General features: G+C 38.8%; 2 protein-coding genes across 2 annotated transcripts in view; one reads left to right on the top strand and one right to left on the bottom strand.

Moving 5' to 3' along the window:
- Window positions 1-2,201: 2,201 nt before the first annotated feature.
- Window positions 2,202-8,424, bottom strand: grsf1 (G-rich RNA sequence binding factor 1). The gene is made up of 10 exons (XM_022765724.1): window positions 8,042-8,424; window positions 6,702-6,846; window positions 6,312-6,467; window positions 5,216-5,350; window positions 4,813-4,951; window positions 4,514-4,650; window positions 4,094-4,179; window positions 3,879-4,014; window positions 2,631-2,682; window positions 2,202-2,294 (listed from the first exon to the last, which is right to left on the bottom strand). Exons 1-10 carry the CDS (start codon window positions 8,264-8,266, stop codon window positions 2,291-2,293), a joined length of 1,215 nt encoding a protein of 404 aa, XP_022621445.1. The 5' UTR covers window positions 8,267-8,424; the 3' UTR covers window positions 2,202-2,290.
- Window positions 8,425-12,476: 4,052 nt separating this feature from the next.
- The window catches only part of LOC111236845 (mitogen-activated protein kinase 1), a 28,054-nt gene continuing 22,723 nt past the window's right edge, over window positions 12,477-17,807 (top strand). The window contains exon 1 of the mRNA XM_022765716.1: window positions 12,477-12,639. Within this exon, the coding sequence (XP_022621437.1) occupies window positions 12,494-12,639 (146 nt within the window). The 5' untranslated portion in view covers window positions 12,477-12,493. The remainder of the gene's footprint in view (window positions 12,640-17,807) is intronic.

Here is a 17,807-nt window from a genome sequence, read left to right on the forward strand (position 1 = left end):
TGTCAGGACTACTTCTTGGCTGGGAGCAGTAACATCATGAAGGCTGTGTAAGGTTGGACTCCAGGAACTTGTTTTTTTTTTTTTTTTATTAAAAATTATATTCACATATTAAACAAAGAAGATATAAAGTGTTAATTTGTGAGCTTTAGAGCTGCCAGTAGGTAAATGTTTTACCTTTGGACAGACTCAGGCTAGCAGTTTCCCCCTGTTTACAGTCTTTATGCTAAGCTAAGTGGCATCTTACTACAGCGTCACATTTAGCGTACAGATATCAGCCGCATCTGTGTTTGAAACAAAGCAGATCAATTATTTCCCAGAATGTCTTGACTTTCCTAGTTTACAAAGCTGAATATTGTGGGTATAATATTTCTTTACTGTTGTTGGCATTAACAAAAACAGCTAAACACTCACTTCAGAGTCTGGTTTATCTTATCAGCAGTGCGGCATTTAGATTGTAGTCTGGATCATCTAACCTTTTTTTCTGGGCATCTTAACATATGACAGCACTTTGAAATGCATGGCTCTGCCCGCCTGGGTTGAAGTGAGCGTATCAGCGGATCTTTATAACAGCTACTTTTATGTTTTGTTGATTTCTATGAGGAAAAATTAGAAGCTGAGCAAAAGCAGTTAAAATTTTTAGTCCCGGTGAAGCTAATTAACATGTGATATGGAAATGCTTTGTAGATCAACAATAAACTTTTATTAAATTTTACCGGTGTATAACTTTGGATTATTTGTGATAGGGAGAAATTCTTATCATCGTTGGTCGAGGTTTTCTGATGGAGCCCAGGATGTCTTACGCTGAGGATGCTTACTGAAGCTCGGAGGGAGGAGGAAGGAGGACTCATCAGTACAGACTCCTGTGCATGATGTCAGTCTTTGTTCTCTTAGAGGGATTACTATAGATAGCTTACACTCCATAATTGGTCAAATATCTAAATGGAGAAGCAGGGAGGGATGTGTGAATAGACTATTGGTCCATTAACCATAAACAAGGAAACTTGATTATACACGCCCAGGTGCTGATTCTCAGGACACCCAGCCACTTGTTACTGACCATCCAAGGTCTTCTGTTATCAACCCTGGCACCAACAGTATCGCCTGAGCGTCTCAAGGCCTGTAGGATTTAATGCAGTAGCTGTGGCTCAGCGACCAGTCATTCATTAGGTAGAATATTTTTCACTGTGCAGGATGTGATGTGTTTATTCCTTTTGAATTTGCGCACACACAAACATTTAAAAAAAATTTTTAAAAAGCTGTGAGGTAGAAGTGGGAAGCTGATAAAAACTCAGCACCTAAACTTTCCATTTCACTTCACCCACACATCTAAACAAAATACATTCTCCTGCAGTTTTACCAGCCAAAAACCAAAAATCTCACACAGAAATACACTGGCCAGCTTTTACACAGGGTCAAGTGAATTCAAAAATGTTAAAAAATTAAATTTAAAATTTGATTTGAAGTCCAGCTGGAATTAAACTTGAGTGTCATTAACATAACCAGCGTGGTGCTGACTCACTCACAGTTTCTCAAACCTGAAATAAGTTGGAATAATTAGCTGAAACCTGTTTGCAGTCCTCAGTTCTGTTATCTGCTGTATAAATGAAAGCGAGACTGTAACTGCGCCAATATCAGGTTTCACAATTCTACAGAAATTTACGAGAAGTGTTTCAATTCTCTTTTCTTGTTTTCACTCAGTTACAGCGCTGTGCAAAAGTTTTTAGGCACTTTAGATGTTTTGTTTTTTATCCATCATGTCATGCCACCTGGGAGGAATCTCATTAGTCCCCAATTATTATTTTTTTTCCAGACAAAAGTAAATTTATTTTAAATATACATTTTTCATCTTGAGTTTTTATCCTTCATATTTCTTCTTTTCTGGTCCTTATTTTTCAACAGGTTCAAACACAAACTCACCCAATGTTTCTGCCTCTTTGCTTCCTGGAGCATTTTGTCTTATGACCTGTTGGTTAAACAATTCTCAATTCTCTATTTTGACAAAATTAACATGAGAAATTATTTGAATGTGTCAGTTTTTAAGTGACTCCTCCTCTTCTCATTATCTGCTGGACATCAGATTATAGACTTAACATTTTGTGCCACATCTCAACACTATAAATCTTTAGTAACGTAACACAGAATAATAAATCTTCAGGACTTGCTCCTGTTAAATGAAGACAGGTCAGGTTGTTCCTTTGACACCAGGAATGTTTATTGATTGAGATTCACATCAGACTGGAAAATAAATGCAATAGTCTTGTGTGTGTGCTCGGCATCCGAGTGTCAGCGTTCACCTGCCAGAGAAAGTACAACAGGTTAAATCACATGTGGAGGGGAGGTTTTAAAACCAAATCTAATTTTACAAAAGAAAAGTGGCACAGAGACAAAAGTGTGATATTATTTTGTTCCATAAAAAGATGGAATTTCTCACTTCGGTGTTACAGTGATCCGGCTCAGAGAAACCAGTTCACCTGCTTAACCGTCTTTAAGAGACGTAGAAATCTGTCTCTTTGTGTAACCTCCTTATACATGTGTATTAATTAACCTCAAAACTGTGGGTCTGTAGAGTGTTTTTCCTTTGTAAGAAGCCAAAACGTTTAAATCCGTGGATCTTATTCTGTGTTTCTCACCTTCTGTCAGAGTCTGATAAAGAGTTCAGGAACAACTCGACGAATCTGTCTCCTGAAAAATAGAGAAGGGTCCGACGTTGAGTCAAATTCTCACAGCAGTGATTATTATTTACTGTTTATATTACATACTGTATTATATTAGTATATATTATATACTATTTACATACTGTATCATATTATAATATTGACTTCAGCTGATATTCAATAATAATGAATTTCGGGATATTTCCTGTGATATGTTTTTGTGCAGTTTTGCACAATGAACACCTGAAACATAAAATACAATAATAGAACTTTGCATTATTAAAAAATCAGCAATAAATGATCTTTTTTAAAAACGTGATAATATCATATATCACAATATTTAGCTTGGACTGTATTGAGATATTACATTTTGGATATCGCCCAAGCCTGTTATGAATATAATAATTAGTGTCTGATATAACACAGACCAGAAACACTTTTATTATTAGTATTATAGGAGACCATTACCCTGCTCCAGAGATCTGTTGACAGTAAATCTGAAGCATACGATCCATACTTTTGTTAAATGTCTCTTTGATTTTCAGTTTCAGCTACAAATGAAAATATACAGTTCAGTATAAACCTGCATACCTCAACCCAGGCTGCACAATCTTTTCAATGTGTCATATGTTTATAATCTGAAACTGAACCTGCATCTGATTAGACATAATACAAAAATATATATCTGTGGTGAATGTATAACCCCAGTCAAGAATATTCAAGCTTTGTATGAGGATAAATACCAAATGACTCAGTAATGGCCACCTGGGTTTAGCCTTTTCTCTCTCTCATGTTGTTATATAAATGCCAGCTGTAGACGAGATGCCGTCAAATTTTTAGATCCTTCAGAGTTTGTATGTGCACCTGTCATTTAACTGACTGCAAAAACTACACAGGAGTGAAAGCCTTACATCCTTGGCAGTAGTACTGATGACAATATTAGACGTGCATATGTCAGCAAATAACGCGATATTCAATATTATTGAATATAAGCCTATTAGCCTAATTGGTTTATTGCTCAAACATCCTGAAAAACAGATAGTAAATATCTGAAAACTTAGGAGCAGTCACATACTCAAATACCTGATCTGATCTGTTCTCTTTTGAATATTAAAAAATACACAGATTCATGTACAAAGACATTAAGATCAGCATCAGATAATAATTTCTGTTTTTAAAACACATCAGCTGGTCCTGGTGTTCAAGTCTCTCCAACAGTCTCACCTATGTACATTCTGTCTTTGGACATGGCGGCCACGGCGTCCTGGTGGCAGCTGAAGTAAACCTCTGCCTCGCCGCTCGGCTTCCCGTCGGGACCACATTCAATCAGGATCTTGGACACGACTAGAGGAGAGAAGAACTGCAGCATAAAAACAAACATTAGAAAATCGCAAGAGCACAATCAGCATCTCACTGTGTTTACTTTCTTTATCTATTACCTTCACAATGTCTTCTCCGGACACCTGGAAGGGAAGACCTCTCATGTGGACGTAATGAGGCGGCACGGCTGAGCTCTGACGGTATCCTGATGGAGCAGACACGTCCGTTTTTAGAGGCAAGAGACACAGACAGCAAAAATGATCTCCTCACTTTACCACTGTGTAATCACCTAGTTCATGTGTCATTTGGACTTTAATCTCCATTTAAAAATATCATCCCATTAGTTTGTTTTTTTCCAAAATTCCACTGAAAATTACTCTCAAGGAATAAATCAGTTTAAACCACAAGAGTAAATGAGCTACTGATAACGCACCAAAGTCCCTCGAAAAAATAAAGAGTTAAGCCACATTTATCCCTCAGTTTTTTTTAAAAGTAATAAACACCATGTGATTTTATAATGAGCTCTAAAATCCCCTCACCAGTTTTGGGGTTGGTCTGTGGGGCGGAGACGGTCCTGTCCGCTGGATGAGTGCTGGTCTGAGGAGAAGCTGAACTCGTCCTCCTCCTCCAACTAGAGAGAATCTCACTGCTACTGCTGCGAAACACCTCGATGTATCTGCAGATATCACGAACAGCACGGGAAGAGCGGCAAATGAACAAATATGGCCGCAAAGAGAAGAAGCGCACGGTAAAAAACTGTTGAAAGAAATCAGTTACTTCTGCTTCTATGCTGACGGGATTATGAGGCTGGTACAGGCCTGTGTCTGCAGTATCCTACCGGTTTCCTATGACCTCTCTGTCTCTCTGCAGAGCTTGACTGGCTGATTCCTGCGAGGAGAACTGCACAAAGGCATCCCCACTCCTTCTTCCTCTGTAGTCTGTGATGAGGGTGATCCCGTTCTCCATTATATCCAAACCTGCAAATTAAAGCAAGATTCTGAGCTTTAGTCTTCTCGTTAAAATATCTCTAAAGCGCGCTGTGTCTCATTTTAAAAAAGGGTTTTCAGTAACTTGTAGTGGCCAAAGGGAAAGATTTCTAGAAGTATCGATACAACTTTTCTCCCCCTATGGTAATGCATTAAAAACCTAAATGTTTCAACTAACTAAAAAAAAATGATGATCTTTTTAACATCCAGTGTTTCCACCACATCTGCAGGTGGGAGAAATCTGAGGCGGTTTACCTGAGAAAAACTGGGCGACGTCGGCCTCAGCGCAGGTGAAGGGGAGACCTCGGAGCCGCACCACGCAGTCATCAGCTGGAGCCTGGAGGGCATTCCTCAGGATGGTTTCAGCGTCGCTGTTCGTCACCTCATACACTGCAAACACACACACACACGTGACATGTGCATTTGGTTTCATAGTTTCAATAGTAATACTTGAGTTAGTCATTGCTTTAAATGGTGTTTGTGTGTTAGAAGACTGTTGGATTGGTGATCTTCTGTCATTTAACCTTTTAAAAATACTTTAGCCTCGGTGGTGCTACTTCACGTGTGTTTTGGTCTGTACCAGACTGAGTCTTCACACAACCTTGACAAATTATACATGAACTGAAAGCTCAAAGTCTCATGATTCTATTCCTGCAGAGTATTTTATGATCCACGTATCAATGCAACAGCTGTCCACACAGAGTTGGTGGTTGGTTTATACCAAAAAAAAAACAAAAAAAAAACATAACATGTCCACCATGTTTTTTGCTTCCGTATCTTTGGTTCAGCGTCTCTAACACTTATTCTGATCATTTGTTACCTTTCAAAAGGAGAGCAGGGTTTTGACTCTAACCAAACCAAAGAACCTTTTTATTTTGGGTACATTATTTTCAAGCCTGTGCACAAAAATGGAGGTGTCTGTTAAGGGGTTAATGAAACAAAAAATAAATGTTCGACATCTTAAAATTACATTTACACACCTATTTTGTTCGTGCATTTGCATTAAATCTTTACAAGACGCCATATCAGGACTAGTTGATCTCAGTGTGACAGCATCAGACGCTGGTCTTGGCCACAAAAAAAAAAACAAAAAAAAACAAAACTGGTTAATAAAAGCTTTAACACAAACAAAAAGACACAGGCCCAAGATTTGTAAACTCATTCAGGAGATTTCTAAAGGTACCTGTGAAGCCCAGTGTTGTTTCTGCAGAACAAACCACACGTCTTCATTTAAATCTGAAGCTGAACCACGGTGTGAAAGGTTTGTGATGTCGGATCCTGGACTGCTTCCCTCCAGGCTCTACAAGCAGATGTACTGAGCCGCATATAAGAGTTTCACAAAGAGACGAACCTTCAACGTATCGTGGGCCGAGGTACTGTCTATGCTTCTCTAGAGCTTTGCCAACATCCGCCTCGTGCTCCATCTCGATGAAGGCCCGCCCGGACGGCCTTCCCAGTCTGTCCACGGTGAGGTGGATCCCCTTCACCCCGTCACGGATCCTGCACTCTGCACTCACAGCACATCGGATCAGGACAAATTATGAATTTCAATGCACAGCGCACGTGACACCAGAGCTTTTGACTTAGCATAAACATTTTTGTTGATGATTGACGATTAAGATATATTACAGTTGGACAATAAATAGATGAAACTGACATTTTGCCCATCAATCTACACTGTTTTTCGCCAGCTGCCATATCAGTTGGGCTTTACATCGTGAGTGAAAATACAAAGTCTCACCGGAGAAGAACTGCAGCAGGTCCTGAGCCGAGCACGACCATGGGAGACCTTTCACCTTTATGATGAACACCTCCTTCTTCTCTGGCTCTGAATCAGCCTGGTAGGCCGGCAGCGGTGGGTACTCGTCCTCACACGGACCTCCTGCCTGGAAGACAAGGTGTGAAATACAAACATTCACAAACCTGCTGAAGCTTCCACTGGCTGTTTAACGCTGGTCTGACAAACTGAAATCAGACGTAGCTGTGTTGTTGTTGTTGTTGTTGTTGTTGCACTTTATTCGGAACACCTGCTTATTCATGCATTTATCTAGTCAACCAAATCACGTGGCAGCGGTGTAATCCTGCAGATACAGGTCGAGGAGCTGCAGTTAACAGTAACATCAAACACCAGAAACATCCAGTGAGCAGCAGATCTGTGGACAGAAACACCTTGCTGATAGGAGAGGTCAGAGGTCAATGACCAGACTGACTGGAGCTGACCGGCAACGGTAACTCAGATAACCACTTTTTACAACTGTGGTGAGCGGAAAAGCTTCTCAGAATCAATGACATGTAGAGAGCAGAAATGTGAGGCTGCAGTGAACACTGGCTCAGCAAAACTGGACAGTTGAAGTCTGTAAAATGCGGCCGGGTCTGATGAATTTGGATTTCTGCTGGACGCTAGGGTCAGAATTTGGCATCAAGAGCATGAACCCATGAAACCAACCTGCCTTGTGTCTACAATCCGGGCTGGTGGTGGTGGTGGTGTAATGTGTAATGGTGTGGCGAATGTTTCCTTGGCCCGCTTTGGGCCCTTAATACCAATCAATCACAGTACTTTTGCTGACAGCGGGCATCCCTTTATGGCCACAGTTCACCATCTTCTAATGGCCGCTTCCATCTTAACGCTCCATGTCACAAAGCAAAAGTCATCTCAAACTGGTTTCATGAACATGACAATGAGCTCAGTGAACTTCAGTGGTGTGATGTGGTAGAACTGGAGATTGGCAGCATGAACGGGCAGCTGGCAAGTCTGCTGAAAGGAGTCTCAAAGGAATAGAATTGAGGCTGGTTGAGAGCAAAGGGAGAACTATCCAGTATTAGTGTGGTGTTCCTAATAAAGTGCTCAGTGAGTGTTTATTTTGTATTTATGATCTAAGATCTTGACGTGACTAATAACTTAAATTATCAAATAAATGTAATGGAGTAGAAAGTAAAATATTTCAATCTGAAATGTAGTGAAGCAGATGTTTAAAGTAGCATTAAATACAAATATTCAAGTAAATACTAAAGTCCCGCCCCCCTGTTTGACAGCACCTGGCTCACAGTCATCTCCCACCACTTCACCTGTCTGAGACTCACCTTGGTACTGAGGCTGAGCTTGCTGGTTCTGACCGCGGACTGAAGCTGCCAGAGTCTCTTCACACAGCTTGTCCGGCACGTCGATGTCCATGTTCGCTGCTGAATGAAGCCGCATCCGGATGACAACACGCCGCGTCTTGTTGTGACACCGGCCGGTAATGTTAGCTGCCTGACTGCGACACACCGTTGCATCAAAAACAATAGAGACTTACTGTGACCGGACATATTGGCTAAGCTAACGCATCAGAGCGGAAGTGTTTGAAACGAGAAAACGCAGATATCCGAGCGGTTAGAAGTTTATTTTTCTCTGAATTGAGTCAGTTAGTTTCACTGGCTTCCAGTTTAGCATGAGGTTAGGAAGCTGACTTACTCACGTGGGTCAGTCAAGGTCGTAGTTTTGACGTAATTTTAGCATCGGTATGCTTTTGACATCCGGTTTTTATTTTTTTCAAAATAAAAGTCGAAACATCAAACAATGACAAACTTAAATCTTGATCACCAAACAAAGCTAATAAATACTGTAAAGTAATTTTTTTTGTAAAATCACACAAACACTATTGCTACCATTTAAGTTTTTTTTTTAAAATGTTACATTTATTGATTTTATCCTGTAATAAACAACATTGATCTTACACAGCTGTCCAAATATTCACAAAATAAAATAAATAAAAAAGAACTGAAGGAAAACTAAAATATTAAAGTAAACTATATTAGTATGATACAGAAATGAACAAAAATGTGTAATTCAAGGAACACTTACTACCTGTTAAATATATCTCATGATCTTCATCTTCATATTATAAAAGATGTTTTCCTTTTTTTTTTAATTATGAAAATTATGTAACAAGTGAGTAAAAGTAAATTTAAAAAAAGCTTGTTTTTTCTGAGTAATACTCCTCTACTTCTTTTACCTTTTACAGATGGAATAAAACAATACTTTTGTCAACAGTTAGGCACAAGTGTACCAGTTGAACTAAAAAATAAAGTAGTTAAATAAATAAATAAACTATAATGGCAGGTCTGCTATTGTTAACTCATACACAACCACTTTTAAAAAACATGCAAGCAAAAGAGTGTTTAAATGCCTCAGATTGTATCAGTTGGTAGACTTAATCACTTCTTACATTATTATTATTATTATTATTATACTATTATAATGTAATACAATATTATTAGCAGTAGTAGTACTAGTAGTAGTAGTAGTAATTATACTTCATTTTATTATTTTATTTTTGTCTCTTTAGCGTCGAAGGCTACAAAGGATGTGATGGTGGTGCAGACTCTTGCAAACTTGACAATAATTTTCTCCCTCAAGTACTTCCCCCCTCTCAGTCCCTCTCTTTCACTCTGTTAATGTTTCACGTACACTGCCATCTAGAGGTCAGGATGGCATAAAAATCCTCGTTATATCTTGTGTGTCATATCAATGGAACAATTTTCATTCCTCCAACTCATCCAGTCACTCAGAGGGACTTTAATTCTGGTTTTGAGGCAGTAACAGCACAGAGATGTTTATCAGGAAAAACTCATTTAGATGGTGCTGAGCACTCTGAATCTGCACGTCGTGCCCCATCACACGTGTGCTATTACACACCAAACTCCCTGGAAGACTAAAACTGTCCATTTGTAAGTTAGTTTTGGTTTCAGCTGCAGCAGGAGACAGTTTAATTAGTTCTGATTCTGAATAGATAAGATTAAATGAAATTTTAATCATGTCCATGGGGAAAATGTGTGATTACAACAGGACAAAACAGGATGTTTTCCAGAAAGGAATATGACATTTGTACCTATATTATGTTCAGTGCTTCTGCAGTGGGAATGAGATGTGAATGTAGTTTGATAGTCACACTGTGGACTGTTGTATATTATTAAAATGTATATATTTGGTAAAACATACAACTCATTATTTATAGGAGACTTTGTCATAGCGTGATTACAAAGACATGCTGAATGGTCTTTTATTCACACAAGAACAATCACCATGAAAAATCTCTCTGCTAATGTTAGGTCTGCAACTAACGAGTATTTTCATTAACAATTAATCTGCCAATTGTTTTCTTAATTAATCATTTTGTCAGTAACATGTCAGGAAATTGGGAAAAATATCCATCATGATTCCTCAGAGCCCAAGATTAGACACTCAGGGGTCTGACCAACAGCCCAAATACCAAAGTTATTGAGTTTACAGCGATATAAAACAGAGCAAAGCTTATATGTTAATTGAGTTTGTCATCAAGTAACTTGTTTTATCTGATGAGCAACCAAAACCCAAATGTATTCAATTCACAATGATACACTAACATAAAATACAAAATACAATACTAAGTAAAGTGACTTAGGTGATTCATTAATCATCAATTACCTGTGGCTCAGCAGGTAGAACAGGTCGTCCACTAGTCACAGGGTTGGTGGTTGAACTCCAGCTCCTCCTCTCCACACATCGAAGTGATACTCCAAGATACTGAGCTGTAAATTGCTCCTGATTGTCAGACCAGTGCCCTGCATGGTAGCTCACTGCCACTGGTGTGTAAGTTTTTTTGTCTGTAGACAGGTAGAGCCCAGCGCTTGGACTGAAACAAAAACAGGAGACATATGGGTAAACTAAATTACAAAGTAGTTTATTTATAATAAAATCATCAAAAGAAACACAGAGAAATAAATGATAAAAGTCAGTAGCGGAGGGAGTGGCTGAGTAGAAATGTTCTGTGTGGATGTTGTGCTGTAAAAACAAAGACAAGGAAAGAAAAACCACAATGCAGAATGGTGTAGGATGAGGAGATGTTGCTGCTGCTCTGGCTTACATCCATTGGGGACACCGGGCCCAGGCGTGTCCCATGCCACTGATTAAACTCTTAATTGGTCTGCAGCCTTGGAGACGCAAAGCATAGAAACATTGGAGGAAACCAAGCAGAGAGACTGTCACAGGACCAAGCAGTTAACTCACAAGACTCAGTTTTGGGCCTCCTTGTTTTCTTAGAACACAAAATCACACCTCTCTCATTACATCCACCAAATTCCTGACTATTGCAGCACCTGCTCAGGGGTTGGTATCTTGACAGGACGGAGGTCTCTCACCCCTTCCTTTGAACTTCCTCTAAGTCAAGGAAGTGTCGATATCTGCTGCAGACCGATGTTTTATTATATATATTTACTCCAGAACTGGATCAGTTCATGCTCTCAGTGATGTGTTTGTATACTGGTGTTGTTGAGCTGCAGACACAAACACACACAGCAATGAGGTTTTTGAGTATTTCTTCATTGCACTATGCAGCAACAGTGGAAATCTAACTGTAACTATAACTGACATATTACACATATAAAATCATTATATTCATTAAATAATCATTAATTGCATTCCTATATTGTTCCAGCTTCATTAGAAGTGAATGTTCAGATAGTTTCCAGATAAGTCATATGACCGAGCCTTAATTCCTCAGGGCACTTCAGCAGGTTAATCCGGCCATGGATGGTGGTAAATCCATAACCAGTGAAGGTGTTCTGCAAAATATAATGAGTATAATGGATAGTTTTTTGTTTTTGTTCTCAAACACCAAACATGGGCGTTGGTTAAAAACCTGCGTGATCTACGGCACTTTGCACTTTATATGTTTAGATTTTTATCCATCAATACGATCTAATCGGTCCTGAAATAAATTCTGCAGCATGACAGTGGGACCAAACATACACAGCCAGAGTCAAGAGGGACAATGAGTCCTGCAACCCTGATTTCAACATCATGGAGTCAGTTTGGGATCACATGAAGAGACAGGAGAGACTGAGACTGAGTCACAGAAAAACTGAAGTTCTCCAAGATGCTTGGAACAACCCACCTGAAGAGTACCTGAAAAAACTGTGTGCAGGTGTACAGAGGAGAACTGGTGATTTGATTTGGTTTTTGATTGGTTTTTTCTTATGTTTCCTGCATTTTGAGGTTAATAAATAAGTAAAAAACTAGCATTAATTCTCATCCTCACGTCACTTTTAATGCCTAAAGTCTTTGCACAGTACTCTACTGCTGATGAGTCGAGGCATACCTGAATGCAACAGTGGCCATCCACAAAATAAGTAAATAAATAAATAAAATAATATATTTTTTTCAGAAAAGAAAAGAAAAAAGAAAAGAAAAGGAAAAAAAAAAAGAAAAGAAAACGGCAGATCACATGACCGCCTCCGTTATTTCCTGCAGCAGCTACCTCTCCGCTGCTCGCTCCTGCCTGCGACAGCACATCAGCGGTGTGGTCGCTCTGAACGCACGTCAACGGAAAGAAGAAACACTCCACACGTCGAGAAGGCCTCCGACACACTGTAAACCCTGTTGCAGTCATAGCGACGACGGATATAAACACACACATATATTTTTTCTAATCCTAGCTGCTCGTTTTTTTTTAATTTGATAGTCTTGTAAAAAAAAAAAAAGAGAAAAAGAAAAAAAAAAAAAAGCCAGTCCTCATAATGGCGACAGCTGCGGTGTCTGCCCCTGCTGGCTGCGGCCCCAGCCCCGGGCCGGGAACGGAGCTCGTCCGCGGGCAGGCCTTCGACGTCGGGCCTCGGTACAGCAACCTCTCCTACATCGGGGAGGGAGCCTACGGGATGGTGTGGTAAGTATACCCGAAGAGTCTGTTTACTTACCCAGAATTTTTTTTTTTACGTACCGCCTGGAGTTTACCCCTCTCCGTTTAAGCCCGACACAACGTTAGCTAACTTAAATCCTTTTCCGTTTAATACAGCAAAACAACGTTATATTTTAGCTAGCAACAGTGTCATTACCTAAATGAAGTCTGAGGCAGTTTGTGAAGAAAGCAGATTGAATCACAGCTGAATTAACAGATATTTTGTACATCGTAGTTGGTGTTTTTTTTGTGTTGCTATACTTAACTTGGAAGTCTTTTTTTATTTAGTTTCTTGCATCAATGGCGAACGTGTTTCTACATTAAAAACCATTTGCATCTTCTTTTAATTGGGTTTTTATGGCATCTTCGTGTCTAAAAACGCAAAATACAGCTTAAGAAAATGACCAACTCTGCCATTTTTGTCAGTGATATTTCTACAACAGGCACCCAGCAGGGTGTGTGCAATCCTCCACTTAAAACTAACATTGATTTTACTTAACTTAATAGTCCCTTCTATTAAACTAGAGTAATAACCCTTCTTATACTTGACCATTAAGTATATAGGATTTCAGTTGCTGTCAGTACAGACTTACTACCACATCTCTTTTTCTTCATTATATCATCATCATCATAAAATGTCCATGTGTTAGCTGTGTACACTGTGCTCAGGTTTCATTGGAGATATTTGCATAGTGCAACTGAAAATGTGTTGTTGTACATTTGCTATAGTAGCTGATGCTGATGGCTGGTTACATGCAGTATATGAAGGAATTTGTAGATGAGATCCACTCTGGAAGTAGTATTCTCTATCTAATGATATGCTATCAGGGGTGTAGTGGAGGATACACTCATCAAAACCCAATTTTTGCTCTGTTATTTGTGGTGTATATTTTGTATCCCCCTCTTCTGCATGACTGTTGGCTTAATTGTGCTGAATTTGTAGTACACGTTCTGATTATTAACCCCAAATATGACAAACTTAATTCAATTTTAACTGCATCTCAGATTGCATTAAGTGAAATCCTACTCTCCTCCTTTTTAAAACACTAAATCATGTTGTTTCTGTAGCTTGTGGTGATGTAGTTAACCTTAAATGTGCACACTGTACTGTATTACATAATATATTGTCCTTGTGTCAAACAACAGCGGCGTGGCTCTTTCTTCCTCTGTGGTGAGAGGATCTGGGTTTTCCGAGAACACTGATTTGACTCATAACCTGCGTACATAGAACAGACACAGCAGGTTGTTTAGCATGTTTTTGTGTGCAAAATGGGGAAAACTTGCCAAACACACACAGCCACGGTTCTTTCTTGTACAATCTCCTATCAAACAAATGATTAGTACATGCTGCAGCTCAAAGCAAGCAGACCAGATGAAATACTGTTAACCATTAAGGCCCCAGTCTTGGAAGGACGTTCAGCTATAAGGAGTTGTCTGTGAGGCTGCTTTGGCTTTAAAATAGACAATAAGATGCTGTTTTGACAGTTGATCAATCTTTGAAGTAAAACTACCAAATAGTTGTCTCTGGATTGTCGAATGTGAGTATTTGCGGATTTTTATCACTATAAACTTAATAGGTTGGGGCTTTTTGAATAGACATAGCTAGACAAAATAAACAATTTGAAGGCATTACTATGCTCTCAAGTTACTTGTGATGGGCATTTGTTATTAGTTATTATGGGCATTTTTTATTTGTATTTATTATTTGCCATATTTACGGCTACATGAATCAATTATTAACCAAAACAACCTGCAGCTTAATCGATAGACAGCTGGCTGTCTTAATATGTGCTCAACGAATCATTATTTAATTTTGCTCAACTATTAATTCTATGGTCACACGTTCTGAGTGCTTACATCCGTCACAAATCAGATTTTTGTGTTGTTTCCTAAACGCAGCAGCACATTTAGATTGATGTTTATATATGTGCACTAACTCTTTTAGAAACAGACAAATAACTAAACAAACTAGAGCTGAAACGACCAATCGATTAGTTTAGGTTTGTTCTTATCGCTGTGGTGTTTCTGCATTTCACCTCTCACCTGTTGCGTTTTATTCCTCGAACTTTCTTTTAATGTAGTGTCAGTTTCTGTAAGCAGAGCTCTCTCTCTCAGTCTCTCTCTCACTCTCTCTCTCTCTTCGTTATCTGCTGCCAATACTGGCCATTGGGGGGGTCCTTGCTTGCTACCCAGTGCTTTCTTCTTCTGGTTACTGCAAATGCATCTTCCAGTAGTATGAAATGCATTAGCAGAAGACCTTTTTTCTCCCTCAGATAAAGTTAATGGTTTGCTCTGCCCTTTGACAGTTTGTTTCAAGATCAGGCTTCTTTTGATGTTGACCCCCCCCCCCCACACACACACACACACACACACACACACACACACACACACACACACACACACAACAGACCAGATGATGACTTAGTGGTGCTGTCTGGTGCAAAATATTATCACTCATCATTATCATTTTTAATGGGCCGGATCGGAATACTACACATTTTAAAGGCATTTTCATACAAAGCGTGTTGTGAATGGTTTATTTCAACCCTGGAATGTTTTAATCCATTTGTAGGATTCATCTGGGCAGGTGTGAGCAAAGCCTCTCAGGTCACAGCAAAAAAAAAAAAAAATTAAAAATAAAAACAACAAAACAAAACACTTGAGTTAATATGCTTTTAAATTTAAGTCTTGATTATCCTCTAAGGCAACGGTGATAGAGTGTATTAGAAGTTACAATGGCAACCAAATACAGGAAACAACCCAGAAACAAAATGATTTGTGAGTTTAAAGTAAAGTATCTCTTCCTGGCATCAGGGATCATGAATAACAGCAACAAGCACAGACAGGTCCATTATGCTTGACTAAGGTTAAAGGGATCTGGCAAATAACAGGTTACAAAAAAACTTCATGTGCATTTAATGTGACCCTTTTTTTTTTTCTTTTACAAGCCCTTACAAATAAGCACCAACATAAACTGTTTAAGTGGATAATTTGAAGGAGAATTGAAATTCATTATCTTGGAGGTTCTTAAGGAGAAATTCAAATTCTTCTGTTTTAAAGAATTCAATTACCATTTTCATCTTGTAGCCCTTAAATGAGTATATTAACACTGTACACAAGCAGCAAATACAAGGTGTATAAAACAGTCCAGTGTTCTCTCAGTTTTACTGTAATCTTCACTCATCTGCATGTAAAAGCCCGGTTCTTGACTTTGTTTTCTGGTGTGCTCAGAGGCAGTTGGAGTGGGTGATGTGTTAGTCTCAGCCTCCTTGCACTTGTCTTGCTGTGCTCTTCTTCAGACTTGTGGTTTTCGTTCACTTGGTCATGTTGCTTTGATGTGCAGCAGCCAGAGAAAGTGCTGCAGCGTGTGCTTCATAGACGGCCCTCGGTTTGCATCTGAAATATTTCTAAATAGCCCCAGGTAGTTCCTCTTTATCTGGCTTCTCATCTGTGCTAGCATTGCACCAATATAGAGCATATACAGGTTATCATCTTGTTAATGGCTTCACTTGCCGTCAACAAGCAGTATGGCACAGAAAAGCTGCCTTCAAGCTTATATTTTGTTATATACATTTCATACATAAAGACACATTTAACATAGAGGTTTTAAACAATATAAGAGAAGATCACAATTAGAGTTTTTACACATTTTTATTTGGTTAAAAATGAAGTTAAAATTCAAATGTATATTTTACAAGAACTCTGCTGCCAATTATTTTTGATTAAGTGATTAAATGTTTTGGTCTGTGAAATATTAAAATACTAGTGAAAATAATTACAAATACCTTGTTTTCCAAAAACCCCAAAATATCGAGTTTACTATTCTACACAAGAAAGAGAAGCAGCAAATCCTCCCGTTTGAGATGCTGCAAATAGAAAATTTGAAAACTTTCAACTTTTTTTGTTGTTGTTGGAGCTGTACCTTGATTACACATTAGTCCTATAGCTGGAACTGTGATGCAGATATCTACACAGACATGTGATGGTACATCTTGACTTTTTGATACTGTGAAGCTAGGCTTGGCCGATATTTGATGGTATCAAATATTTTTCATCATACGCAATATTTTTCATAATATTGAAAAAGTGTGTAGTAGTAGTATCGTTTATACCCGTTGTGCGACTTTCTGCATCAGACAAGCTGATTGCTTGGTCCATCTGTCTATTAAGAGAGTATAATGTGCAGCATGTATATATGTATATGTATGTATATACATTAACTACCTAAAAACTATCTTTCTTTCTATCTAACTTTCTCCACTGTCTCCATGTCCTGCTTTTTGTTGCCTTTTTCTTTTCAATGTGCCGTCCTAAAGCATTTCAACTAACTGGATCACACAAAACATCACGCATAGACAGGGAGGACAGTGTTGTATCAAAGATGCAAACTTGGTGGCCGAGGAGTTGCTGTCTATTGTCTGACTTTTGTTACTAAGGCTACATGATAAGCATCGTCTGTTTGCAGTGTTATAGCCATAGCCCTGACGTGTGTTGTAAAACCATATTCTAATAACGTAATTATCACGACTGCAACTCTTTTTACACGATTATAAAACAATTGTTTGACACCAACATTTGATCTAAATTCTTCATTAGGGAGTGTGTTTATAGAGATACAATCAGGGTGACCTTTTGTTCCTCTATCTCAATGTATTTGCCTTTTAGAGAAGCTGAAACATGATAACAGGGTGTTTCTGTCTGAGAATTTGAGCATTAAAATGGTGTCAAATTATTTTGCAAACATTATTTCATCAGAGTTGTAGTTGTAGTGGTTGATTTAGTTTAATGATAGTGCAAATCTACATAGGAAAAGACTGGATTGGGGATTAAAAAGGTCAATATTCAAAGTTAGCTGCAGTGGCTATAGATATAAAACATGTGAAATTCAGAGTCTGAGGTTGTTTGCACAAAGAAGGTCTGCTGCCCAGAATACTCTACAGAGTTTTGAGTTTGTGTTAGGATATGTGGTATTACAAAATCTGCTTGTGTTTGACTGTATGGTAAGAGGGCGGTCGACTGTGAGGCATGTCTGTGTCATTTTCAGAGTAGGCCTATTTTCGTTTTCAATAGCCTCTTGTTGATGGTAAGGCAGTTGCATGTCGGGGCTTTACAGCGGCTGAGGGCTGCACAGATTGACGTGTCGGAGCCTCTTCACA

The sequence above is a fragment of the Seriola dumerili genome, unplaced genomic scaffold, assembly GCF_002260705.1.
Source record: "Seriola dumerili isolate Sdu_G_001 unplaced genomic scaffold, Sdu_1.0 BDQW01000733.1, whole genome shotgun sequence".
Lineage (NCBI taxonomy): Eukaryota > Metazoa > Chordata > Actinopteri > Carangiformes > Carangidae > Seriola > Seriola dumerili.

Coding starts and splice junctions, on each gene's coding strand:
- grsf1 (XM_022765724.1), bottom strand. CDS start 8,266: ATGTCCGGTCACAGTAAGTCTCTATTGTTTTTGATGCAACGGTGTGTC. Junction 5,351..6,311: donor CGGCCCACGATACGTTGAAG/GTTCGTCTCTTT, acceptor GTGTGTTTGCAG/TGTATGAGGTGACGAACAGC. Junction 4,651..4,812: donor AGAGAGGTCATAGGAAACCG/GTAGGATACTGC, acceptor TGATATCTGCAG/ATACATCGAGGTGTTTCGCA.